This window comes from Physeter macrocephalus, unplaced genomic scaffold (genome assembly GCF_002837175.3).
Source record: "Physeter macrocephalus isolate SW-GA unplaced genomic scaffold, ASM283717v5 random_89, whole genome shotgun sequence".
NCBI lineage: Eukaryota > Metazoa > Chordata > Mammalia > Artiodactyla > Physeteridae > Physeter > Physeter macrocephalus.
The window spans coordinates 97,444-123,838 of record NW_021145391.1 but is presented as its reverse complement, the minus strand read 5'-3'; the positions used below and the strand labels follow the sequence as shown (position 1 = coordinate 123,838).

General features: G+C 49.6%; 1 protein-coding gene across 4 annotated transcripts in view; it reads right to left on the bottom strand.

The window, feature by feature from the left end:
- Nucleotides 1-697: 697 nt before the first annotated feature.
- LOC114484862 (bifunctional heparan sulfate N-deacetylase/N-sulfotransferase 1) overlaps nt 698-26,395 on the bottom strand; it is a 48,516-nt gene continuing 22,818 nt past the window's right edge. The window contains exons 2-6 of one of the 4 annotated variants that reach the window (XM_028484008.2): nt 18,531-19,427; nt 11,742-12,236; nt 8,565-8,652; nt 1,327-1,485; nt 698-1,042 (exon numbers count right to left, since the gene is read on the bottom strand). In XM_028484008.2, coding sequence (XP_028339809.1) covers nt 1,038-1,042; nt 1,327-1,485; nt 8,565-8,652; nt 11,742-12,236; nt 18,531-19,043 — 1,260 coding nt within the window. In that variant the 5' untranslated portion in view covers nt 19,044-19,427 and the 3' untranslated portion in view covers nt 698-1,037. Of the gene's footprint in view, nt 1,043-1,085; nt 1,210-1,326; nt 1,486-8,564; nt 8,653-9,201; nt 9,418-11,741; nt 12,237-18,530; nt 19,428-26,395 lie in introns of those variants that run through there. The other 3 variants (XM_028484007.2, XR_003678231.2, XR_003678232.2) reach the window with 3 other exon arrangements.

Sequence of the window (26,395 nt, the reverse complement as noted above, 5' to 3'; positions counted from 1 at the left end):
CCCTAACCATCCTGTTTAAGCTTCTCCTCTCCTCAGCACTCCCTGTCTCCATTCCCTGCCTGATTTTTCTCCACAGCATTTATGCCATCTGACCATTGTATACTTTACACAGTTACACTGTCTCCTGCCACTAGAATGTCAGGTCTACAAAGGTGAGGACTTTTGTTGATTTTGTGCACTTCAGTATTCCCAGTGTGTAGAAAAGGGACAGACACACATTTTACATAAGCCAACAAATGGATGAGACAGAGGCCTATCCCAGGGCCTCACTAGAGGCCCATTAAAGAATGCTCATCCCCTGATCCCCTGTCACAAAAGCATAGGAGTAGCTCATGAAAGAGGCAGACTGGTAGTCCTCCTTCCCTGGAATAGAGAGCCTCAGGTGACAGAGGGGACAGTAGAAAGTGGCCTGAAACCCCTAACCAGCTCCCCAGACTCATGCTTCCCAGAATAGCACGTGCATACCCGCCTCCTGGGCTCTGGGCCACACTCACCATGATGCCGTTGTGGATGAAGCCGCGGCGGTAGCGGGCTGGCTTCAGGTGGGGGTACTCCTCCGTGCTGGTCACGCGGATGTTCCACACCTGCTTCCAGGCCTCGTATAGCTGCACGTGCACAGGGTACACACCCGAGTGGTGGGGCGCCACTGCGTACCCCATGTCTGTGGGAATGCCGTGCTCCTGGGGAGAGGAGGGCCAGGGCAGGGTGAGCACAGGATTTCTTCCCCTCTGGGCTTTATCTCCCCTTTGCAGAGAAAAATCAGAGGCTAGAACGGCAGAGCAGCGGGTCTGAGCCCTTGAGGTGCAGATGGGGAAGCTGAGGCTCAGGGCCCAGAGTCTCGGAAAGAGGCACAAGCCGAGCCGGGACTCCGATTCGGCCCAGCGTTCACTTCCTCCAGCACCAGGAGTGAGGAATAAGGACGGGTGCTGTTCCTGCCTCTCTTGGCCTCTGACTGGCTGGTGGCTCAGGCTGAGCCAGCAAGCGGCCCTCATCCCCTCCTTGCTCGGCATCTCCTCCAGCCTTCTGGGGTACCCCCTCTAGCCTGAAGATGAGAGTTTGGGCTCAGGAAAAAAACAGGCCTGGGTTGAAGTCCTGCACAGACCTCTTATTAGCTGGTATGGCCTCCCAGAGCTCCAGTTTCTTGTTTAAAATGAGGCTATTGAGATACCGGCCTCTTGGGATCCCTGTGAGGCTTCAATGAGACAGCAGCTATAAAGATGTTAGTAAAAAGCTGTCAGACGAACTGCAAAAGCAGCACAAGGCCAGTAGTTCTGACCCCCAGCCCAGCCCCGAGCCCTCCCGGCTCTGCCCTGTAGGGAATCTTACTCACGACAGCGAACTTCTTGTTCAGGGCCATCTGCTCAGCCAGTACGGACTGGTTGTGGAAAAGGTGGGGCTGCATGTGGCTCCACATGTGGGGGAACCACCAAAACTCCTTCACGTACGACAGCAGCAGGTCATCCCCCGCGTCCTCAGCATCGGTACCTACAGCCCGAGCACAGGCAGCTCAGCCTGGCCCACCTGCCACGAGGCCCGGGGATGGGTGTGCACGGCCACAGCCCACCTGAGAGCTGCTTAGAGCAGTTCCGTGAGCTACAGTGTGGGGCAAATAGAGCTCCAGTCCAGGGCCCTGGATTCGAGTATGGTCTGGACTTGGTGACTTTGGCCAAGTACTCCCCATCTCTGGCCCTTGGGGCCTGTCTATGCAATATGCAGTTCAGAGGCAATGATTCTAATGGTTTCTTCTAGCTCTGACTTGCCTGCTCTGATCCTATTCCTATTTTTCTACTGGGTCATTTGCCTTTTACTTATTGACTTGTAGATGCTCTTTGTATATGTACAAGATGTTTAACCCTGTCTTGTGTATATCATCACTACAACTACATCTGATATGCTAAGGGTTAATAATATAAAAATACACACAGACAACCAAGTGTTGCTCTTATTTGGCTTTGGAGCTATGCTGCAGACTTTCCTCCCAGAACTGCAGACTAATAAGGTTTGCCTAGAATTCAAGAGAGGTTGTCCTCACTGTGGCCCATGCAAAAGGCAGCTCGAGGGAATGCTCACTACAGATGACTACTCAGAGGCTGTTCCCTCCTGCCCAGTCCCAAGGGGCAGCTTGTGAGGACCTTGGGAAAGCCCCCAAGAGGAGGGCAAGTACGAACCAGGCAATGCTGAGCCTTCAACCTCAAACCTTAAGACTCAAAAATAAAAAATAAACTCATTCCAGATGAAGGAACAAGATAAAAACCCATAAGAACAATTAAATGAAATGGAGACAGGCAACCTACCTGAAGAAGAATTTAGAGTAATGATAGTAAAGATGATCCAAGATCTTGGAAAAAGAATAGAAGCACAGATTGTGAAGATACAAGAGATGTTTAACAAAGAGCTAGAGATTTAAAGAACAAACAGAGATGAAGAATACAATAACTGGAATGAAAAATACACTAGAAGGAATCAACAGCAGAATAACTGAGGCAGAAGAATGAATAAGTGAGCTAGAAGACAGAACGGTGGAAATCACTGCCACAGAACAGAATAAAGAAAAAAGAATGAAAAGAAATGAGGACAGTCTCAGAGACCTCTGGAACAACATTAAATGCACCAACATTTGCATTATAGGGGTCCCAGAAGAAGAAGAAAGAGAGAAAGGGCCTGAGAAAATATATGAAGATATTATAGCAGAAAACTTCCCTAACAGGAGAAGGAAACAGTCACTCAAGTCCAGGAAATGCAGAGAGTCCAATACAAGATAAACCCAAGGAGGAACATGCCAAGACACATGTTAATCAAACTGACAAAAATTAAAGACAAAGAAAAAATATTAAAAGCAACAAGGGAAAAGCAACAAACAACATACAAGGGAATCCCCAAAAGGTTATCAGCTGATTTTTCAGCAGAAACTCTGCAGGCCAGAAGGGAGTGGCACGATAAATTTAAAGTGACAAAAGGGAAAAACCTACAACCAAGAATACCCAGCAAGGCTCTCGCTCAGATTTGATGGAGAAATCAAAGCCCTACAGACAAGTAAAAGCGAAGCGAATTCAGCATCACCAAACCAGCCTTAGAACAAATCCTAAAGGAACTTCTCTAGGCAGAAAAGAAAAGGCCACAACTAGAATCAAGAGAATTACAAATAGGAAAGATCACCAGTAAAGGCAACATAAAGTAAAGGTAGGAAATCATCCACACACAAATATGATATCAAAACCAGCACTTGTGAGAAGAGGAGAGTACAAATGCAGCATACTGGAAATGCACTGGAAATTAAGAGACCAGCAACTTAAAACAATCTTGTACATATATAGACTACTATATCAAAACCTCATGGGAGCTGCAAACCAAAAGTCTACGACAGACACACACACACACACACACACACACACACACACACAAAGAAAAAGCAATCCAAACACAATACTAAAGATAGACATCAAATTACAAGAGAAGAGAACAAAAGAGGAAGGGAAGAAAAAAGACCTCCAAAAACAAGTCCAAAACAATTTTAAAAAGGGCAATAGGAACATACATTTCAATAATTACCTTAAATTAAATGGATTAAATGCTTCAACCAAAAGACATGGGCTCGCTGAATGGATACAAAAACAAGACCCATATATATGTCATCTACAAGAGACCCACTTCAGACACAGGGACACAGACAGACTGAAAATGAGGGGACAGAAAAAGATATTCCATGCAAATGCAAATCAAAAGAAAGCTGGAGTAGCAATACTCATATCAAGCAAAACAGACTGTAAATTAAAGACTCCTACAAGAGACAAGGAAAGACACTACATAATGATCAACGGATCAATCCAAGAAGAAGATATAACAATTGTAAATATATATGCACCCAACACAGAAGCACCTCAATACACAAGGCAAATGCTAACAGCCATAAAAGGGGAAATGAAGAGTAACACAGTAATAGTAGGGGACTTAACACCCCACTAACACCAATGGACAGATCAGCCAGACAGAAAATCTACAAGGAAACACAAGCCTTAGACCAGATGAACTTAACTGATATTTATAGGACATTCCATCTGAAAGCATCAGAATACACTTTCTTCTCAAGTGCACATGGAACATTCTCCAGGATAGATCACATCTTGGGCCACAAATCAAGCCTTGGTAAATTTAAGAAAATTGAAATCATATCAAGCATCTTTTCTGACCACAACGCTATGAGATTAGAAATTCATAACAGGAAGAGCCTGCGCGTCCAGAGCCTGTGCTCCGCAACGGGAGAGGCCGCAACAGAGGGAGGCCCGCATACCACAAAAAAACAAACAAACAAACAAACAAAAAAACAAAAAAAAAACAACCAACGGATCCCTGAAGAAGACAAAGAGGAAATCAAAAAATACCTATAGACAAGTGACCATGAAAATACAACAGTCCAAAACCTATGGGATGCAGCAAAAGCTGTTCTAAGCGGGACGTTTACAGCAATACAATCTTACCTCAGGAAACAAGAAAAATCTCTGAATAAAGGTTATTCAGAGATTAATAGGCTAATAAGCAACTTAACCTTACACCTGAAGCAACTAGAGAAAGAAGATCAAAGAAAACCCAAAGTTAGTAGAAGAAAAGAAACCATAAAGATCAGAGCAGAAATAAATGAAACAGAGACAAAGAAAACAATAGAAAAGATCGATGAAACTAAAAGCTGGTTCTTTAAAAAGAAAAACAAAATTGATAAACCTTTTGCCATACTCATCAGGAAAAAAAGGGAGAGAATTCAAATCAATAAAATTAGAAATGAAAAAGGAGAAGTTATAATGGACACCACAGAAATACAAAGGATCATAAGACAATGCTACAGGAAACTATGGGCCAATAAAATGGACAACCTAGAAGAAATGGACAAATTCTTAAAAAGCTACAACTTTCCAAGACTGAACCAGGAAGAAATAGAAAATATGAACATACCAATCACAAGTACTGAAATTGAAACAGTGATTAAAAAACTCCCAACCAAAGTCCATGACCAGAAGGCTTCACAGGTGAATTCTATCAAACATTTAGAGAAGCATTAACACCTATCCTTCTGAAACTCTTCCAAAAAATTACACAGGAAGGAATACTCCCAAGCTCATTCTATGAGGTCATCATCACCCTGATACCAACACCTGGCAAAGATACCACAAAAAAAGAAAATTAAAGGCCAATATCACTGATGAACACAGATGCAAAAATACTCAACAGAATACTAGCAAATCGAATCCAGCAACAGATTGAAAGGATCACACACCATGATCAAGAGGGATTTATCCCAGGGATGCAAGGATCCTTCAGTATCTGCAAATCAATCAATGTGACACACCACATTAATAAACTGAAAAATAAAAATCATACGATCATCTCAATATATGCACAAAAAGCTTTTGACAAAATTCAACACCTATTTGTGATAAAAACTCTCAAGAAAGTAGGCATAGAGGGAACTTACCCCAACATAATAAAGGCCATATATGACAAACCCACAGCTAACATCATTCTCAATGGTGAAAAGCTGAAAGCATTCCCTGTAAGATCAGGAACAAGGCAAGGATGTCCACCGTCACCACTTTTATTCAACGTGGTTTTCGAAGTCCTAGCTACGGCAATCAGAGAAGAAAAAGAAATAAAAGGAATCCAAATTGGAAAAGAAGAAGTAAACCTGTCACTGTTTGTAGATGACATTATACTATACATAGAAAATCCTAAAGATGCTACAAGAAAACTACTAGAGCTCATCAATGAATTTGGTAAAGTTGCAGGATACAAAATTAATACAGAGAAATCTCTTACATTACTACACACTAACAACAAAAGATGAGAAAGAGAAATTAATGGGACTTCCCTGGCAGCCCAGTCGTTAAGACTCCAAGCTTCCAATGCAAGGGGCACAGGTTCGATCCCTGGTTGGGGAACTAAGATCCCATATGCCGCGTGGAGCGGCCAAAAAGAAAAAAAAAAGAAAGAGATATCAAGGAAACAATCCCATTTACCATCGCATCAAAAAGAATAAAATACCTAGGAATAAAAGTACCTAAGGAGGCAAAAGACCTGTACTCTGAAAACTATAAGATGCTGATGAAAGAAATTGAAAATGACACAAACAGATGGAAAGATATACCATGTTCTTGGGTTGGAAGAATCAATATTGTTAAAATGGCCATACTACTCAAGGCAATCTACAGATTCAATGCAATCCCTATCTAACTACCAATGGCATTTTTCACAGAACTAGAACAAAATTTTTTTCAATTTGTATGGAAAAACAAAAGACCCTAAATAGCCAAAGCAATCCTCAGAAAGAAAAACAGAGCTGGAGGCATCAAGCTCCCTGACTTCAGGCTATACTACAAAGCTACAGTAATCAAAGCAGTATGCTACTGGTGCAAAAACAGAAATATAGATCAATGGAACAGGACAGAAATCCCAGAAGTAAACCCATGCACCTATGGTCAATTAATCTATAACAAAAGAGACAAGAATATACAATGGAGAAAAGACAGTCTCTTCAACAAGTGGTGCTGGGAAAACTGGACAGCTACATGTTAAAGAATGAAATTAGAACATTCTTTAACACCATACACAAAAATAAACTCAAAATGGATCAAATAATGTAAGGCCAGACACTATAGAACTCTTAGAGGAAAACATAGGCAGAACACTCTTTGACATAAATCACAGCAATATCTTTTCTGATCCACCTCCTAGAGTAATGAAAATAAAAACAAAAATAAACAAATGTGACCTAATTAAACTTAAAAGCTCTGCACAGCAAAAGAAACCATAAACAAAATGAAAAGACAACCCACAGAATGGGAGAAAATATTTGCAAAGGAAGTGACTGACAAGGGATTAATCTCCAAAATATACAAAATAGCTCAGGCAGCTCTATGTCAAAAAAACAAACCACTCAATCAAAAAATGGGCAGAAGATTTAAATAGACATTTTTCCAAAGAAGATATACAGAAGGCCAAAAAGCACTTGAAAAGATGCTCAACATCACTAATTAGTAGAGAAATGCAAATCAAAACTACAATGAGGTATCACACCTCACACTAGTCAGAATGGCTATCATCAAAAAGTCTACAAACAGGGACTTCCCTGGGGGTCCAGTGGTTAAGACTTCATGTGTCCAATGCAGGGGATGTGGATTCAATCTCTGATCAGGGAACTAAGATCCCACATGCCATGCAGTGCAACCAAAAAAAAGTCTACAAATAATAAATGCTGGAGAGGGTGCAGAGAAAAGGGAACCCTCGTATACTGTTGGTGGGAATGTAAATTGGTACAACCACTATGGAAAACAGTACAGAGGTTTCTTAAAAAACTAAAAATAGAACTACCATATGATCCAGCAATCCCAGTCCTGGGCATATATCCAGAGAAAACCATAATTTGAAAAGATACATGCACCCCAATGTTCACTGCAGTACTATTTACAATAGCCAAGACACGGAAGCCACCTAAATGTCCATCAACAGACAAATGGATAAAAAAGATGTGGTACATATATACAATGGACTATTACACAGCCATAAAAAAGAATGAAATAATGCCATTTGCAGCAACATGGATGGACCTAGAGATTATCATACTAACTAAGCCAGACAGAGAAAGGCAAATATCATATCACTCATATGTGAAAGCTAATTTTTAAAAAAATGATACAAATGAACTTATTTACAAAACAGAAACAGACTTACAGATATCAAAAATGGTTACATAACTTATGGTTACCTAAGGGGAAACATGGTGGGGAGGGATAAATCAGGAGCTTGGGATTAACATACACTACCATGTATAAAATAGATAACCAACAAGGACCTACTGAATAGCACAGGGAACTCTACTCAATAGTCTGTGATGGGGGAATTCCCTGGTGGTGCAGTGGTTAGGACTCCACACTTTCAACTGCTGAGGGCCTGGGTTCAACCCCTGGTCAGGGAACTAAGATCCCACAAGCCAGGTAGCACAGCCAAAAAAAAAAAAGAATTCTGTGATAACCTATGTGAGGAAAGAATCTAAAAAAGAATAAATATATGTATAACTGAATGACTCTGCGGTACACCTGAAACTAACACAACATTGTAAATTAACTATACTCCAATAAAATAAAAAAAAAAGAAAAACTCGTGACAGTGCTCATCTCTGGGGTGGGTACAGTTATAGGGCATTTTCATTTTCTTTGCTATATATTTCTTTAAAATTCAACCAATTCCTTTCTAAGGCTGAAGTAGGTCAAAGAATATTAAAAGGTGGTGGTGAGAGGGAGACAAGAGGGAGAAGATGCCCACCCCCTGAACAGCAGAGCCTGAGGCCCGGAGACAGATGAGTGGGGGCCATCATGTGTCACTGCTGTCTCCAAATGCCCTCTGCCTGGGGCTGCGACTGCTCTGTGGGTTATCTGGCTCTGGGAGAGGCCACAGAGGTCAAATGTGGCCCTAAGTGGGCCCATCCGCCCACCTTCTGACCCCATGGCATAGCACTCCGAGGGTCTGGATGTTGAGGGCCCCTGGAAGTTGCTGGTGGGGGCAGAGCCAGGCCCACTTACCTGTGTGGAAGAATTTCCCTGAGTAGCCCAGGTTGAAAGTGAAGTTTGGGATGTGTGTCCGTAGTTCGTTCTGCGTATCAAATAGGGCCTAGGATAGGCAGAGTGGGGAGAAAGGGGTGAGGGGAAGCCAGAAGTTCCCCGCTCCTCCCATAAGGGTCCAGAAGGGTCCTGCTCCTGCAGGACCAACTACAAAGTTGGCAGGGCCCATAGAAAAATGAAAATAGGGACCCTTGCTCAAAGATTGTTAAAAATGTCAAGAAGGAAATAGCAGAGCATTATCTTGAATGGGCCCCTTCCAAGCATGGGGCCCTGTGTGACTATACAGGTCCCATACCCATGAAGCCAGCCCTGTGCCGCCACCTCCACCAGGCCTCTGGCAAGACAAGACATAGACTCTAGCCTGGTTCTGCCATGCCCTTGAGAAAGCTTTGCAACTTCTCCAGGCCCCAGTTTCCCCAGGTGTGAAATAGGGACAATAATAGCTCCCTCATGGGGCTCTTGGGAGGATTAAATGAGATACTGCATGTAAAACAGCCTGGCATTTTGGTAAATGATGAAAAATAGTGCCATTATCATGTCTGTGGTCACTGCCACTGTGAGCCTCATGCCTTCATCTGTCAAATGTGGGGGATTTCACCTGGTTGGTGACTGCAAGGCTGATGTCAAAGGACCACTACTTTTCCAGAGACGTACTGTGTGCCCAGCAATGCAGTGTTTCCATGCACAGCGCACCCAGTGCTTTGCAAGTCAATGAAGGGATGCTGACACTTGTGAAACAAACATACAGTTGTCCTCTGGAGTCAGGACTCAAAAAAATCCCTAGCAGGTATGATGCACAAGGCTGCTAGGAAACCTGTAAGAAGAGCCCGCTATCAGAACACTTTGCAAACAAAAAATCCTGGCCCTCCTTGGGGCCACCACCGGCATCTTACCAAGGCCATGCACTACCTGGTGGACATCCATGCTCTAGCTGTGTGGCCTTGGGCCAGTTACTTCACCTCTCTGAGTCTTAATGTCCACATCTGTTAAATGGGATTTAAAACAATACCCACCTCACAGAGCTGCTGTGAGGATCAGATGATGCAATGCACAGAAAGGGTTGAGCACAGAGCTTGGCACTTGCCAAGCCTTGAATAAGCACTGCTGTTGGTATCATTTAAGTTGCACTGTACAGCCCATACTGTACAAGTTAATGAGGCAACATTCATGTCTCTGCAAGAAAAGCTCAGTTGTAGCTAGTCCTTGGGATTAAAGGAAAAAAAAAAAAAAACCTGTCCTTTCTGACTCGAAAGGATGTTTAAGGCAAATGGGACCTGGCTGGCGTAGAGCTCTACAGTCTGCACTGAGCTGAGTACACTGAAGAGGGCATCTCTTTTGGTATTCTTCTACAGAAAAGGCTCCAAACTGCTAGCATTCCTCTTATTCCAATAATGGGGAAAATAAGAACCAAGAAGGGCAAGCCCAGGGTTCACAGGAGACACAGTGAGCTGGCAGCCTGATTTCCTCATGGGGTTGACCCTGGACCAGTCTCAAGGACTCATCATAGACAGGAAGCAAAGACCTAGGTTACAGCAGGAGAGAGTAAGGATGGGCCACCCAAAGAACGTCCTAAGGAGAAAACAGAGTAACCTACTTTGCTAGAGGTGGGTCGTGGCATTGCATGAGGCCTCAGAGCTGGAAGGCTCAACAGGAGTCGTCTCAAAACTTTCTTTCAATAGGGGAGCCCCTAAGGAAGTGAAATCTCAGGAGCAAACACAATGGGTAAAGCAGATCAAAGCAACACTGCTCTGTCCCAGAGGTAGAGCCAGGAGGGCTCAGAGCCTGGCATCTGCACATGCCCCCTCACCCCAGCCATCCAGGTCCTTCCCATCCACCCCATCTTGTCATTTCACCACGGAGGCTCAGACAGGGGAAGGGACTTGCCCAAGTCACCCAGTCAGTTAGGGGCAGATTGGGACTGGAACCCAGGTCTTGACTCCCCAGACAGTGCCTGCTCCTCAACAGCATCTGCTCTGCTCTTCTCCTCTGGAGGTGTCAGGAGGGGCACAGAGTTCACTCTAGACCAAGGCAGGAGGACAATATACCCCGCCCCCTGCCCAGGGCCTTCCTTCCAGGACCCACAGCCAATCCGAACACAGCACCCACACAGAGGAAAGCATTCCTCTTAATTAAGTCTCTCTTTCAATCCTCCTCCTAACGTCAAAAAGAAGTTTTGGTTTGGTGCTAATACGTTTCTAACTCTCACTAATCTCGTATAAGAGAGGACAGGTCATCAGTAGGCAGCAGTACTTCGCTAGAATTTAATGCCGTTTCGTTTTCATTGGATCTATTGTTATGGTTGCCCTCTATTTATGGCAACTGATACTGATTTCCCCATTTACACTAGTGATGTTGTTCCTTTTGCATACAGCTCTGAGTGAAATAGTGGGTAGATGAAAATGGTCTTATTTGCAGGCTTCTCTTTTATAGTGATACATGTGTAAAATTTCATGGTTTGCAAAATGCTTTTACATACAGTTAGTTTGGTAAACATTTTTTGAATTAAACACATGCCTTTCACTATCTATATAGACTGCAGTTAAAGTATGCCTTGTATATGATTCACACTCTAATTCTTGTTTTATGAGTTTTGTAGGAGCTTTGGTACTGACATAAACATTTTTGAGAGTTAAAACTCATGTCTGGATTAAGAGGTAGGTACTCTCTGCACAGGTACCATCTCTCCATAGTTATATTCTTGAGCTCCATACAACCAGATGCAAAATTCCTGTATATTCAATACTTCAAATAATTTTAAATGGCACTTGTTTCTAATAAGACAATAAAACCAAGTGGCGGGCTTCCCTGGTGGCGCAGTGGTTGAGAGTCCGCCTGCCGATGCAGGGGACGCGGGTTCGTGCCCCGGTCCGGGAAGATCCCACATGCCGCGGAGCGGCTGGGCCCGTGAGCCATGGCCGCTGAGCCTGCGCGTCCGGAGCCTGTGCTCCACAACGGGGAGAGGCCACAACAGTGAGAGGCCTGCGTACCGCAAAACAACAAAACAAAACAAAACACCAAGTGGCCAAGGGAGGGGGACTGACAGCACAGCGGAGGTGCAGACAGCAAAGTCACGATGGAGACAGTAAGGTCTGAAGGTGGCGAGGCCCACCCTACATGGTCTGGCGCCCCCAGCCATACCTTCACGTCCTCCACCTTCATGCGCGTGCCCTCCTTCCCCACAAAGATGTCATCAATGTCCACCAGGATGTAGCGGTCCAGAGGCAGCGAGAGGCGCTTGCCTGTGAGGAAGGCCACGGCGTCGACGAAGACGAGCTTGTGCAGCCAGAAGTTGAGGTTGTTGCCGAACAGCACGCGCTGGATTCCGTCGTGGAGGCCCAGGTCCTGGACCACAGTGGCATGCAGCGCAGCGTGAAGGCCGGCATCCGCGCCCAGGTGCGGGATGGACTCGGACGACCGCGTCTTGGCCAGGAGCACAGGCTCGTAGGTGGAGTGGTTCGACTGGAATACGGTCCAGTCCTCGCCGGGCAGCACGCCCTTCTCCACCTCGCTGGGCCGCGTCACGTACAGCAGCGGGGACTTGGGGTTGATGCTGCAGTCCTTCAGGCCCAGGTTGGAGTGCAGGAACAGGGGGAAACCTTTGAGCTGCGCGCTCAGCAGGCTGTTCTCATTGGCCTGCATCCGGGTGGGGCGGGGTGGGGGGAAGAGAGCCGTCAGAACCACAGCCCCAAGGGACCACGGAGTATCAGCTGTGGACTCATAACAGTCATGTCAACAGTACTCACTAACATTCACAGAGGGCTCGTCACATTCCTGATCCTGTGCTGACCTAGCGGTGCAAACCCCACTCTGCCTGTCATCGTAATATACCAGCTAACACACGTGCTGTGCTCACCAAAGCCAGGAACCAAGCTTGTGCACTTTACATGAAGGGGTGCCGTACTCCTCACAGTGACCCCACGATGGAGGCATCACTGCCATTCCCGTTATACAGACAAGGAGACTAGGCCCAGAAAGGCTAAGTAACTTGTCCAAAATCACACACAGGAAAGTCTAGCAGTGGAGAGCATGGATTCTGCCACCAGACTGCGTGGCCTTGGGCAAGTTATGTAACCTCCCCAAGCCTCAGTTTCCTCTGCTGTAAAACATGGCCAAGAATGGTAAATCCCTCAAGGGGTGATGGAGGAGGTTGAGCGCTGACTCCCACAAAGTGCTTAGAACAGGGCCAGCGGCATCGCCCGTTGCTCGTTCAGTCCTCACATCAGCCTCAGGAGGAGGGTTCCTCTGTCATCCCCACTTCACAGACGAGGACACCCAGGCTCTGAGGGCGGTGCTGCCCTGAGTCGCACAGTGGTCAGGACGAGCCACACCTCACAGCCAGATGGCTGACCCCTGAACCCACACACCTGACCACCAGGCTCCCCTGCCTGGGGTTTCCAAGCTGGCTTTTGTCACAATCCTTTCTTCAGGAGAAATCCTGGGTGGATGCCAACAGAGAAGAGATCAAAGAGGAGGTATCTTCTGAGAGTGCAGGAGCAGACACTCTGTCCACAGTGCTCCCAACCCCCATATGCCCCCAGCATTCCCAAGGCCATGCTCCAGAGGAGCCCAGCTCCCTGGGAACCTGCAGGCAGTACCCACAGCACTCCCTTTTCCTCTTCCCTAGACTCACAGCCTCTGCTCCTTATCCCTCACCCTCCCAGCCACCTGCCTCTGGATACAGTACAATTTGTCCTTGTCCCTGTGCCAACTCCTTTTGGTCTTCTTGTCCTGACAAACTGCTCATCCTTCAAAACCCCATGCATCAGGACTTCCCTGGTGGCACAGTGGTTAAGAATCCACCTGCCAATGCAGGGGACACAGGTTTGAGCCCTGGTCCGGGAAGATCCCACATGCCGCGGAGCAACTAAGCCCGTGCGCCACAGCTACTGAGCCTGCGCTCTAGAGCCCGAGAGCCCCAACTACTGAAGCCTACGCGCCTAGAGCCTATGCTCTGCAACAAGAGAAGCCACTGCAACGAGAAGCCCGCGCATTGCAATGCAGATTAGCTCCCGCCTGCCGCAAGTAGAGAAAGCCCACATGCAGCAACGAAGACCCAATGCAGCCAGAAAGAAAGAAGGAAGGGAAGGGAAGGGAAGGGAAAGAGAAAGGGAAAGGGGAAGGGAAAGGGAAAGGGGAAGGGAAGGGAAGGGAAGGGAAGAAAGAAAAACATGCATCTACCCTCTTCTCTTCATAGGCCTCCCTGGGACATTAAAGCCTCAGCTGTAGCACTTCTCACCTTGGCTGCTGCACTATCTGTTCAGAGTCTCCCCCACCAGTCTGCACCCTCTCAAGGGCAAGTACTGTGTCACTTCCACCTTGGATCCCTGGTGCCAGCACAGGCTTGACACCCAGTGGGAGCAAACATATATCGGATGAGTAACTGCATTTTTAAAAAGAAAGAAGAACAGACAGATTCCAAATACCTGGCACATAACAACTTTTCATTACGGGTTTCATTTGTTTATCCCACAATTATTCACTATGCCAGGCACTGTGTTAAGTAACAGGGATACAGTGAGAAAAACAGACATGGCTCCTGCCCTTGTGAACTGTAAAGGCGAGCAGAGAAGAGAGAGAGTAATCAAAATAGAAATATACGTAAACTTCAATGTGACACATGCTACACAGAGGAGGTTCAGAGTCCTAGAAGAGTAGATAACTGGGCATAGTCAGCTGGCTCAAGAGAGGCTTCCTGGAGAAAGGGACTGAGGGGAGAGGTGGGGGCCAAGTTCAAAGAACAGCAAGTGCAAAGGCCCTGAGGTTGGAGAGAGCTCAGCACAGTCAAGGAATATCAAGAGGCCAGCAGAGTGATCAAGAGGGAGGAGAGGAGATGAGGCAGAAAGGTCAGCTGGGACCAGACCTGCAGGACCCTAGAGGCTTGAAGTGGCAGTAGGAAGCCATCAAAGACTCCATCAAAGGGTTGTGAACAGAGGGATGACAGGTTCCAATTTGCATGTTAAAAAGATCCATCTGGCCACTGTGTGAAGAATGAGTGGGGTGGGATGAATCAAGAGTGGACAAAGGGCAGCAAATGAGGTTGGAGAGACAGGCAGAGTGGTACCCAGGGCCGCCCTGGAGAGCTCAGCACGTGAGCACTGAACAAGGACACTCAGCTGAGGGCTGAGCCCTGGGCCTCAAGTAGAGCGACATCTGCCCAGGGTGCCTTTTAGTAATAACCTTCATGCAAAAGTGCTTTTTTCTAATTCCCACGAAGGCTCTGCAGGGCCCTTGCCTCGTAAACCGAGATAAGGGGCCTGCATTTGACTCTCCACACACCAGGAGTACCTGCCAACTCCCACCCTGTCCTGAGCCAGCCTCTGGTGTTGACAGCCCCAAACTGAGAGGCCCCTCCCCCAGCCCCCGGCTCCCCAAGACCACTAAGCCAGCACTGGGGACAAAGGCAGTGGGGGCCAGTGACATTTCAGGCCCTGTCCATCACCTGCTGTGGCCTGGGAGGCCACACTGGATCACAGGCACTGAGGGATCCCATTTCAAAGCCCCGATTCTGAGCTGACTGCCAGGCGCTGGCAGCTCAGCCAGCTGCCCAGCTGGGAGACATCAAGGAAGGGAGAAAGCCAAGCTGCCAACTGTCCACCCCAGTCTGCAGCGAAAGCAACCATCTGGGGAAGAGAATGGAGAGTAAGCCTAAGCATCGCAGAGACTGACCCCCACTGCGGGCCTCGCCCCATGGGAGGGGAATCCCTCCTGTTGCTCAGCACTGGGGACCCACGCAGGAGACACCAAATCTTCCAGTGGGGTCATCAGGCAGAGGAAGGAAGAGCCCTGATCAGGGAATGGGAGACCCAGTACAGACTTAGGTAGTAACTGGCTGCATGACCTTGGGAACCTTGGGGTCCCCAGGGTGCTACCTCTCAGGGCCTCAGGTCCCGCATCTGTCGGTCAGTTTGCTCCGACGCGCTCACCCGTGGTTGGCTTAGAAGGGCTGAGCGTGGTGGTCGAATCTTGGCTCTGACTTATTAGCTGTGTCGGTCTAGAGAGCCACGTAACTTTTTGAGCCTTGATTCCTCACCTGAAAATGAAGTGCCCACTTCACAGGGTAGCTGTGAGAATTACATATGATAAGGTCTGCAAAGCAATGAGCTCAGGGTGTGGCATGTAGTAAGTGTGCAATCAAGCATCAGTGGCCCTTCTCAGGCCTCTACCAGGATGTGCTCAACCCCGGGGCACCTGGAGCTGCAAAGCTGAGCCAGGAAATGGGGCTACTGATGAAGACCCGCTCCCACCCTCAGGGTCCTCAGGGGCACATGTTGGCCAAGCCACAAGACAGATAAAGAGCTACCACCAGCTGTGTGTGCTGAGGTGAGATGACAAGGCATGACAGCTGCCCTTTACTGGGTGGCTCTGGTACCAGGCACTGTGCTAGTGCTTCCCATCCACTGTCCTATCTTCAACATGGCACAGTGAGGTGGTGCTGTGATTGGCCCCCACTTCACAGATGGGCTGAATATCCTGCCCAAGGTCACTCTGCCTATAAATGACAGAACGAGTTGAACCAGAGTCTGGACTTTTCAGCCCCTGCTCTCCCACTGACCTGGGAATCCAGTGCCAGCGGACATTGGAAAGGGAGTGTCTCCAGATCCCTGGAGTCCCAAGCCCGATGCACAGCATTGAAGGAGACCTTGCAGAAGAGCAGAAGGTTGCAGCTTGACCACCAGATGGCTCCCTTTAGAGCAGAAAGTCACAGGCCCCTGATCAAAGCCAAGGAGGGGTCTTGTCTTACACAGCAGGGTAGGAAGAGCATGGAGACCTGCAATTGCCACTGACCCCACCCGGAGCCTCTGAGCACCTCCCTGCCCCTCCTTGGGCCTCGTGTTCACCTTCTGTAGAGCAAGGAACTGGGGTCTGATAGGATCCAAGCTATGTTATACCGACTGTGCCCAATGACCACAGCCCACTGCTTGGTCTCCACAGACTGTGGGAGCCCTGTGCACCAGTTGTGGCCTCTGATGCAAATTCTACTAAATAGAATAAATGGTATTTGAAGTTCCTGGACTCATCCCACAGTGTAGGAATAAAGCCTCTGGAGCCAGACCACCTGGGTTCAAATCCTAGATCTGTGCTTATTAGAGGTGTGAGTGTGGGCACATTGCTTCACCCCTCTTTGCCTCAGTTTCCTTCTCTCTTAAATCAGATGACATCCACCTGGCTTGGAGGATGGTTTATGAGGGTCAAACGTGTTAATTCACATAAAGCACGTAGGATGTGCGTGGCGCTGGGTGAGCACTCGGCAAGTGTCAGCCATCGTGATGTTTTTCAGGCCTGAGGCTCTGAATCAAACCTAATGAAGTTCATGGCAGGAAAGGGAACAGAGTCCAGGAGCAAAGGGAAACAGACAATGAAGCTGTCTGACGCTATGCCACTGCCCAGCCATAAACCGGGCCAGCGTTTCCCAGACAGTGAGCCATGAAATAAAGAGTTTTGTCATTAAGCCAGCTGGGGAACAAATCGCACCAGGTTGCTCTACTGCAGGACTTCTAAGGGCCTTCAATTTCTTGGCCCACAAAACCTGTTTTAGTGGCAGAGCAACCCGATCCATTAGTGCATGAAAGAACACAGCCGTGAGAAACCGTCAGCTAGACCAGGCTCCTCCCAGCACGGAGCACGGGTCCAGGGCGAGGCTGTGCCGCCAACGCCTGGGGACGAGCAAGCAGCTGTCGGTGGACACGGCCCACTTCTGACCCATCTCCTGCTCCTCTCCACACTCACGCCAAGCAAGAGCCGACCTTGGGACCCGTGTGTTTACTGTCCCCTCTGCCTGGAAGGCCCTTTGCACAGAGAGCCACGGGCTCCTTTCTCTCCCTTCTGGTCACTTTATCAAAGATAACATCACTGGTAATGCATTCTATCAAAACCAGCACCAACTGCCCATATCCATCACCCACGTGCCCTTCCCCGCTTTTTTTTTTTGTACTTATCACCACCTGTCACATGGTATGTTTATTTGTTCACTGTCTAGTCACCCACCCCACCCACTGCACTGAAATGTCCACAGCACCACAGCTGGGACTTTGCATACTTCGATAACCACTGTGTCCCCAGTGCCTAGTGAAGGACCTGGAACATGGTAAGCACTCAGTAAGTATTTGCTGAATGATGGAACAAACACCCCCAAGCACCCAACTACAGTCCCAACCACCCAGCTTGCGCGTCAGAGTTCTCTGACCAGAGCCTCTGGACCCCCCATCCAGCTGTTCACAACCTCCTCCCCAAGGACAGCTTCTCCACGACACTTTCAGCAAGGACTGCGGTCCCAGCATCTGCTCTGGGTACCTCCCGGTGCCCAGAGCAGCTCACCTGTCCACTGGGATCTCTTTCTCCTCTTTCTTCCAACGCAAAATGGCTCTGCTTCAAGAGGTACATAAACTCCACACCCCTCCACAGCCAAGAGGAAAGGGCGCAGGACCCAGAGCCCCCAGCTGTCTAAGTCTGGGTTCAGACCCTGGCTCTCCCACTTACTGGCTACATGGCCTCCTGTAACCTAACTTAATCCTCCTGAGCCTTGGTCTGCCCATCTGCAAAACAGGGACACATCTCATCCATTGGGAGGACTGCCATGAAAGGTTTCGAGGGACCCAGCAGAGCATATGCTCTCCTCCCTTGCACCCATCCCTGGGGCCTCCCTTAGGCACGAGCCTGCTGTGTGCCGGGCCCCATGCGTGGAAGGCAATGCCCCTGTCGTGTGCTCCCAATGAAAGCTAATACTTAATAAGTACCTACTAGACACCAGGCACTCCAAGTGCCTTACCTACACTCACCCACTTACCTTTCATGACAACCTAGGATGAGGCGCTACCGTTACACCCATTTTACAGGTCAGGAGAGTCAGACTCCCAGTTAGCAAGCACGGGGATGAGAATCAAACTCAGCTGGAGCTCTCCACAGCTCGGGGACCCGCTCCCCACGTACCTTGAAGAAGCCGACGATGCCCACGCCGTAGGCCACACAATACTTGTCCAGCAGCTCCCGGTTCCAGGCATCCAGGTTGACGTACTTGAGGATGTTCTCATAAATGATGAGGGCGAAGCGGCCGCGGCCCTTGTCGGTGAGTGTGGGCATGTCACCCTTGCCCGGCGCAATCTCTGTGCGGTACTTGAAGCGGCTGGACTCCAGGATGGCCACCACCTCCTGGCCCAGCTGGGAGTAGAGGCTCTCCACGAACACCAGCACCAACGGGTCCGTGCGGGAAGGGGCGGCCACCTGTATGGGCTTGAGAGGCAGCAGGCGGCTGGGGGCCACGGGCGGCGCGTCCCCACAGTCAGGCTCGGGGGCGTCCACCGAGGGCTCCAGGCCCCGCTTCCAGCCATATAGGTAGTAGGCTGAGACAAAAACGCTTAACAGGCAGAAGGCGAACAGCAGGAAAAGTACAGCCTGCGGGGACATGTGCCGACACAGCCTGCGGAGGCGCGCCAGGGCGGGCATCCTGGCCCCCGAGACCTCGGCCACCGGAGGCCCGGCCGCCCCGGCTGCCCCAAGGCCCCACGCGGGTGAAGACTCCCAAGCTGTCCACCGACCAGCAAGTTCACAGAGACTCAGCGAGCAAGGCCCGAAGTGGGCAGTGGCAGTGGGGGATCCGGGCCCCGGCCCTTCCTCCCAGCCAGGGGTGCAGTCCGCGGCTGGTTGCGCTCCTTCCTTCCTCCGCACCCCTTTATGTCACCATGGCAAACCCCCACGTGGTCCCGTGCACAGCAGAAGTGCCCCAGGGCGTTAGGGCCTCCTGGGGGGGCTGGGCAGTGGGCCGAAGGATGCTGGGCATGCCTGGGGGTGCCGCATGCCGCTCGCTCGCTGGGGCCCCTGGGGCTAAGGCTGTGGAGAGAGGAGGAGAGTCAGAAGGCGGAGAGTCAGAGTGTGGGCTCCAGGGGTCCGCTGACTGTGGACCCACAGGTCCTGACCTCGGTGGGCCCGGATTCAATGACCGCTACCCAACCTGAGTTCATGATTTGGGGCAAGCTTGTCAATCTCTCTGAGCCTCAGCCTCCCCAGTTGTTGACAACAGTACCTGCCTCACAAGAGGCTGGGAGATTACATCCACTGATGTGTATAAATCACACTGGGCAGTACCTAGCATATGATGTCTACAATGATAGTTGCTATTTATCATAATGATCAGTCCAAGACTAAACCAAGAAAACTCCAGAAGCAGGAAGGACAAAGAGAGACAATAAACATTTGCAAGGCCTGGGAGCTAGAGGTGGAATTCTAAATCACGACCCAACACCACGTTCTCACCATCTTCCCCTCACTTACCCACGTGCTTCCCCACCCATGTCTCTGAATGCACCCAGCCCCATCTGACAGACGAAAAGACTAAGGCTCAGGCTAGGATTCAAACTCAGGGCTGTGAGGCATCAGCAGCTTGGCTGTGCTAGGAGCCCCTCTCAAACACCAGCGGTCTCATCTGGAAAGCACCACCCCTGCAGCATCGGGTTGGGGCCAAGGGATAAGTGAGTAAACCTGTCAGAGGAGCCAGGCATAAGCAACACTCAAGAAATCGCAGCTGTCGCTATCTGCCCCTTAATGCAACAGGCATCTCTCATCCTCAGGGTACGTGCCCACAGTGGCACAGGACAGCAGGCGACTGAACCTCCCAACTTGAGGATCCCAAGTTGCCCAACTTCCTCACCCAAACAGCGCCCCCCACACACCACGGCCCTCCAGTCTCCCTTTAACATGAGTGGAGGCAGCTGCTGAGAGCTGGTAGAAGAGCGCCCCTGGAGATGGGAGATGGGGACAAGGAAAGAAGGTGTGAGAGACTGGGCTGCTGCCAGGGAGGGAATGTGAGCCTCAGACCCGGAGTCGGGGTTGTGGGGGAAAGATCTTCAAAATCCTTCCTGGCCCAAGACTATATGGTGTGCTTAGCGTGGATACAGTATACCAGAGACCCTACAACTGTACTTCCAGGAACTTATCCTAAAGGGAGTAATTGCAGAAGTGTGTCAAGAGTTCCCCACCAGAATACGAATCCCAGTGCTGTTTATAACAGCAAAGGATGTTGTTTATAATAGCAAATGCTCAACCATAGGGGATTGTCTTTAGCAATTATAATGCAAGCATGTGATGGAATCCCAGGCAGCCATTTACAATATGTTGAAGGAGGACATTTACTGACAGAGAAATATAATTACCAAGACTTCCCTGGTGGCGCAGTGGTTAAGGATCTGCCTGCCAACGCAGGGGACACGGGTTCGAGCCCTGGTCTGGGAAGATCCCACATGCCGCGTGGAGCAACTAAGCCCGTGCACCACAGCTACTGAGCCCATGCGCCACAACTACTGAAGCCTGCGCGCCTAGAGCCCACGCTCCGCAACAAGAGAAGCCACTGCAATGAGAAGCCCGCGCGCCGCAAAGAGGAGTAGCCCCCGCTCACCGCAACCAAAGAAAGCCTGCAAGGAGCAACGAAGACCCGATGCAGCCAAAAATAAATAAATAAATAAATTTTCAAAAAAAAAGAAAAATATAATTACCATATATATTGTTAAAGTGGAAAACATTTATAAGACTGTATGCATGGTCATATTTTTGTGGAAAATTTTAAGCCAGAAACTGGTACTAATCCAAAAAAACAAAACAAAAATGGTAACAATTATCTCTGATTTTTATTTGCCTTTGTTTCCTAAATTTTCCACAATAATCATTCATTATTTTTGTGAATATAAGAAAACAAATGTTTTTAAAAGATGTGCTCAGAAGCAAGAGGCAGGGGTGTGAAATGTCTTGGACATCAGGTCTGCTCCCAGTTCTGCCATAATGTGCTGTGTGACCCCAGGCACACCCTGCCCCTTTCTGGGCTTCTTGCCTGTTAGAGAGGGGCCTGAGCCAGATGGTGTCTGGGGGCTCTTCCACCTCTGATATTCTACAATTCAGTCTCTACTATGTGCCAGCATCACAGGGAAGCTGAGGCAGCCAAGAAAACAAGCACCTACAATGCAGGGAGTGTGACAGGGGAAGGGAGGGTATTTGAGAGAACTGAGGGGCACTTAATCCCCCTGCAGGAGGAAGGGGGAGGACCACGGAAGGCTTCTTGGAGGAAGTCGTAGCTGAACTGGCCAGAAGACCAAGTAAGTCTTGACCAGGGGTAGGAACAGTGAGGGACCCATACACAGCTTGGAGATAAGGGAGTAGGCAGAGCTTTCCAGGGAGTCCCTGCAGTTCCAGCTGAGAGCAGGGCCAGAAGGGGCAGGCTTCCTGGGTGGAGCCAGAAGAGCTGAGGTGACTGGCCCTGCAATTATTATACCCAAAGGGCACCCATGTCCCACTTCCCATTGATAAGGGCAGCCCTCTGCCCTGCAGCCACAGCGAGCCCCACCCCCTTGGTCGGGGCCAGGGCAGGAGCACAGTGGGTGGGGAGGCAGAGCTGCCTCTGAAGGTGCCCTGCCTGCTGCCTGGGGGCACCTGCCTACTCGGGCCACCTAACCCCACATCCCCTGCAGGCCTGGGCACTTCGGTCTCTGGCCTTCGGTCTATTGCATTAACAGTCTTTCAACATGTGTACTAATGACAACACAACCAGTGTCACAACCAGTGACAACATTTCTCCATAAAAAAAATGCACATATGCTAGAAAATGTTTTTAACAATTTCAGAATCCAAACCCCGTGTCCCCAACCCCATCCATGGACCTAAAGCCCTAGTTAGTAGAGCCTAAGGATTACATGGGCAGACTAGAGCCAGGCAGCTTCGTTCAAACCCAAGCCCTACCACCCAGTAATTGTGTAATCTTGGGCAAGTTATTTAACTTCTCAGTGCCCCCAGCTTCCTAATCTGTAAAATGGGAAAACTTGACATACTTCCCAAAGTTGTGAAAATTAAATGAGTGGATACATAGGAGGTGCCATGCCTGGCACACAGTGCTGAGCAAGGGTCAGCCGCTGTTTTCATGCACTCCTGTTGCCTATTTAACATACTCACAACATGGGTAACACCTGAGCGCACAAAGCACCATCAAGTTCCGTGCTCTCTCCCTCTCAAGTCTCTAACAGCCTTGGAATCCCAAATCGCCATTTTGAGAAGCCGTGTCTTGCCCGGGAGCTGGATGGATGAGCAGAGGCCAGATAGACGCCAGCAGGCTAGGGAGAAGGCCATGCAAAGCCCAGGCCCGAGAGAGGGTAAAGGGAGAAAGAGAGTGGGCCAACTAGTCCCGGTCCCCAGAGAAGGCTGAATACCCTGGCAAAGTGCTGACCACCAGTGAGCTGGCAACGGGGGCCTCCAGCACTGGCCCCACGGCAACCCCTCAAAGGCCTGGCACCAGCCATTCAAGGCCCTCCGTGCCCGCCTGAATTCCTGCACCCCTGTGGCTCAAGGGATGGCAAACTGGCGGTTTCTAACCCCTCTGGAGCCACCCAGGCCTCAAGGACAGCTGGGGGGCTGAGGCCTCAACACCTCCCTCCCGCCCTGGGCCTGGCCGACATCACCAGCCGTTTTCCTAAACTCCAGCCTCGCCCAACCAGTCACCAATCTTGGTCATGCATCTAAGCCTTTGCTAATGAAGTTCCCATTGCTTGGAATGCGTTCCCCTACCCCTTGGGACACTTACTCATCCTTCAAGACCCCAGTTCCAATGTAATCACCTCTCTGAAGTCATCTCCACCCACCACCCCGTTTCCCGCCCCCATGTCCCATTCCTTAGGCTCCCACCCCATCCCTAAGCTATAGCATGGAAGCTGAAAACCAGGACCCTCAAGCTAAAACAGGATGCAGCATTCTTGTTCCTTGACAACATTTTTCTTTGAGATTAGCTATCAACATCTTAAAATCAGGAGATTTCACATAGAAGTCAGAACTTCCGACTTCTTTAACAAGAGTACATTTTAGGGACTTCCCCGGCAGTCCAGTGGTTAAGACTCCGAGCTTCCACTGCAGGGGCACGGGTTCGATCCCTGGTCGGGGAACAAAGTTCCCACATGCTGCAGCACAGCACGGCCAAAAAAAAAAAAAAAAAAAAACCACATAAAATAAAAAAATGAAATACAAAAAGAGCACATTTTGGTGACACACACACCCACCGGACACCATCAGCTGAGGCTATAAAGTGCCGGCCTCAGATGGGTTAACACAGTCCCATAACCAACCTCTCTCTCTCATTTGGCTTCCTGCCCAGCCCCTGAGCACACCTGAGTGTGTGGTCCACGCAGAGCAGACTTGGGGCGTTTCTACACACGGCTCTGTGCCCTGGAACCTGCAGATCACGGGGCAGGACCAGGATATACTGACCTGTGCATGGGCAGGCCCTGCCTGGTACCTGGCACACAGAGGCCTTCCCCACATGCCTGGGTGCCCCAAAGGGCAGGGACAAGTCTGATTCATTGTGGAAGCTCCCATCACTTTTCCTAGCAATGGTCCTTACTGAATACTCAGGATATAAATGATGAGCAGCTGTTATTATTCCCAGTTTACAGATAAGGAGACTGAGGCCCAAGGTGAAGTGACTTGCAGTCCTCCATGAAGCCCAGGTGTTTCTATAATAAAAATAATAGCAATAATACCATTATAATTATCATCATTGCTATTTTTAACTGCATTTACCCTGAGCCAGGCACTGTGCTAAGCACTTTTACATACTTTATCTCAATTAATCCTTACAGCTAGTACTGTCATTATTCACATTTACAGTTGCAGAAAATAAGGCTCAGAGATGTTAAGTCACTTGCCCAAAACCATACAGCTAGTCAGTGACAGAGCTGAAATTTGAACCCAGACTCCATGAAATGGTGATGGATACAGAGCCCATAAGGGAATCTTGGCAGGGACAGGGGAGAGCATGAGGGGGCCTCAGCTACCAAGGCCTCCAGCCCTCAGCCAGCCTTCCACTGTGCTCTCCCAGCCCTAGGCCTAGCTTTCGCTGACAAGGTGCTGGGGATAATGAATGAGATGCTCTGGTTGTCATGGAGATGCCATGGCAACACTGCACTTTCGGGAAATACCACGGTAACTGTGGCCACTGCTCTGGAGTTGAAAGTCACTCACGACCCCACCCCTCACTCCAAAATGCTCTGGTGCCCGCACAATCCTCTCTAGGACCCAAAGGAAAAGGAGGCAGAGGTACAAGGGACTTCTCGGAGACCAAGCTGTCTAGAGAGCAGGACTGGGGAGGAGATCCAGCTCTGCCATGGATAGACAGGTGGGCTCCAGGAATGAGACCAAGAGCTCCCTGTGCCTTTTATGGTAAAATGCACTTAACAACCCAACTCCCATGTACTTGCTGCCTACCATGTGCAGCAGGCCTCCTGTGAAGGGCCGAATGCATCATGCTGTTTCACCCCAACTGTCTGAGGGGCAGTGATGCAGTGGCTGCGAGCAGCTCTGTTAAAGGCTCAGACTGGAGCCAACTTGCATGGTCTTGAATCTTGACTCCATTATTTACCAGCCTGTGACCTTTGCGCAAATCTCTCGACCTCTCTGAGTCTCCATTTCCCCAAGTATAAAATAAGGTTTACACTACTTATCTATCTTGCAGGGCTGTTGCCAAGACTAAGAGAGATGATATGTGTAAAACTGCTCAGTGCCTGGCACACAGTGATACAGGCTAACAAAATGATTATCCATTTAATGGAGTTGGAAACTGAGGCTCAGGAAAGAACTGACCCAAGGCCACATATCAAATTGATAGTGGATCCAGAAAGGAAGAGACGTCAGGCTTGGGAGCACACTGGAAGTCGGGAACAAGCAGAGGATCCATTCCCTGTTCCCTCATTCTGTACCTGAGCACCGCCAGGTACCAAGCCTGGCACTGGGCACTGAAGATGCAGGCCTTTGGGGCTCCAAGGTTTTATCTGGTGTGATGATGCTGCCGGGTGAATGGAGCAGGTCCCCAGAGCCCCACATGCTCACCCAGCCCATGCTCACCCTGCCTGGGTCACTCCTGACCATGCCCCCTACTCCCTCCCCTCTCACAGGCACACGAATGGACAAGCAAACTCACATGGTGCCGAGATGTTCAAATGGTGTCATCATGGGCATCTGGGTCACAGGCACAAGTATGGGGCGGGGAGCTGAGAGGAGTGCCGGGAGAGCCGCACAAGCAAGCTCAAAATTATGTGAATGGGCACCCGGCCTCGGGGAGGAGGAGTGGCTGCTGGCCAGGCACTGGTAGCCCCACATGCAATCCCAGGGCCACTCCCCAGAGCTGACTTGGCTCCTCCCATCCTGTCACACCCCCAGCACAGTCACGCCACCACCCATTACCCAGCCATACCCCACAGCCATGCTGCTCCACCAGCTACCCCGCCCTAGCCTGCCCCACCCACCACGTACAGCAACGAAAATCCTCCACATTTGCTTCCCAGCTGTGCAGGAGTTTCTCCAGCGCAATTACACCCTTGGGAGGCCAAGACCAGAAGCAAATCCCTTCCTCTGCTGTAATCTGCTGCACACCCCATCCCCCATAGCCCCGCAGTACCGCCTGGCTGGGGGCTAAGATGCCGCCCATCAGTCACCCCAGAGTGCATGGTTGCCACCAAGGGACTGTCAGAAGTCTGGCTCAAGGGTCTCAGGGTTACAGAGTATACAGTCCATCTTGCGGTGAGCACATGGGGACACTGAGGCCCAGAAAGAGAAAAGGACCCCCTCGGGTGGCGTTGCCAGGCCTGCCCCACCCCCACCCGCCTTGGCCCATTTTCTTACCCACTAAAACCCTGCACATCCTCCTCCAAGGCCAGCCTCAGCCGAGAGCTGGACTCTGCCAGCTGTGGATTTCAGAAGTCCTAGATGAGCTCTCCTGCTCCATAGCCCACCATGCAGTGCCGGATTTATGCTGCCAGATGTCGGCTGCAATTATA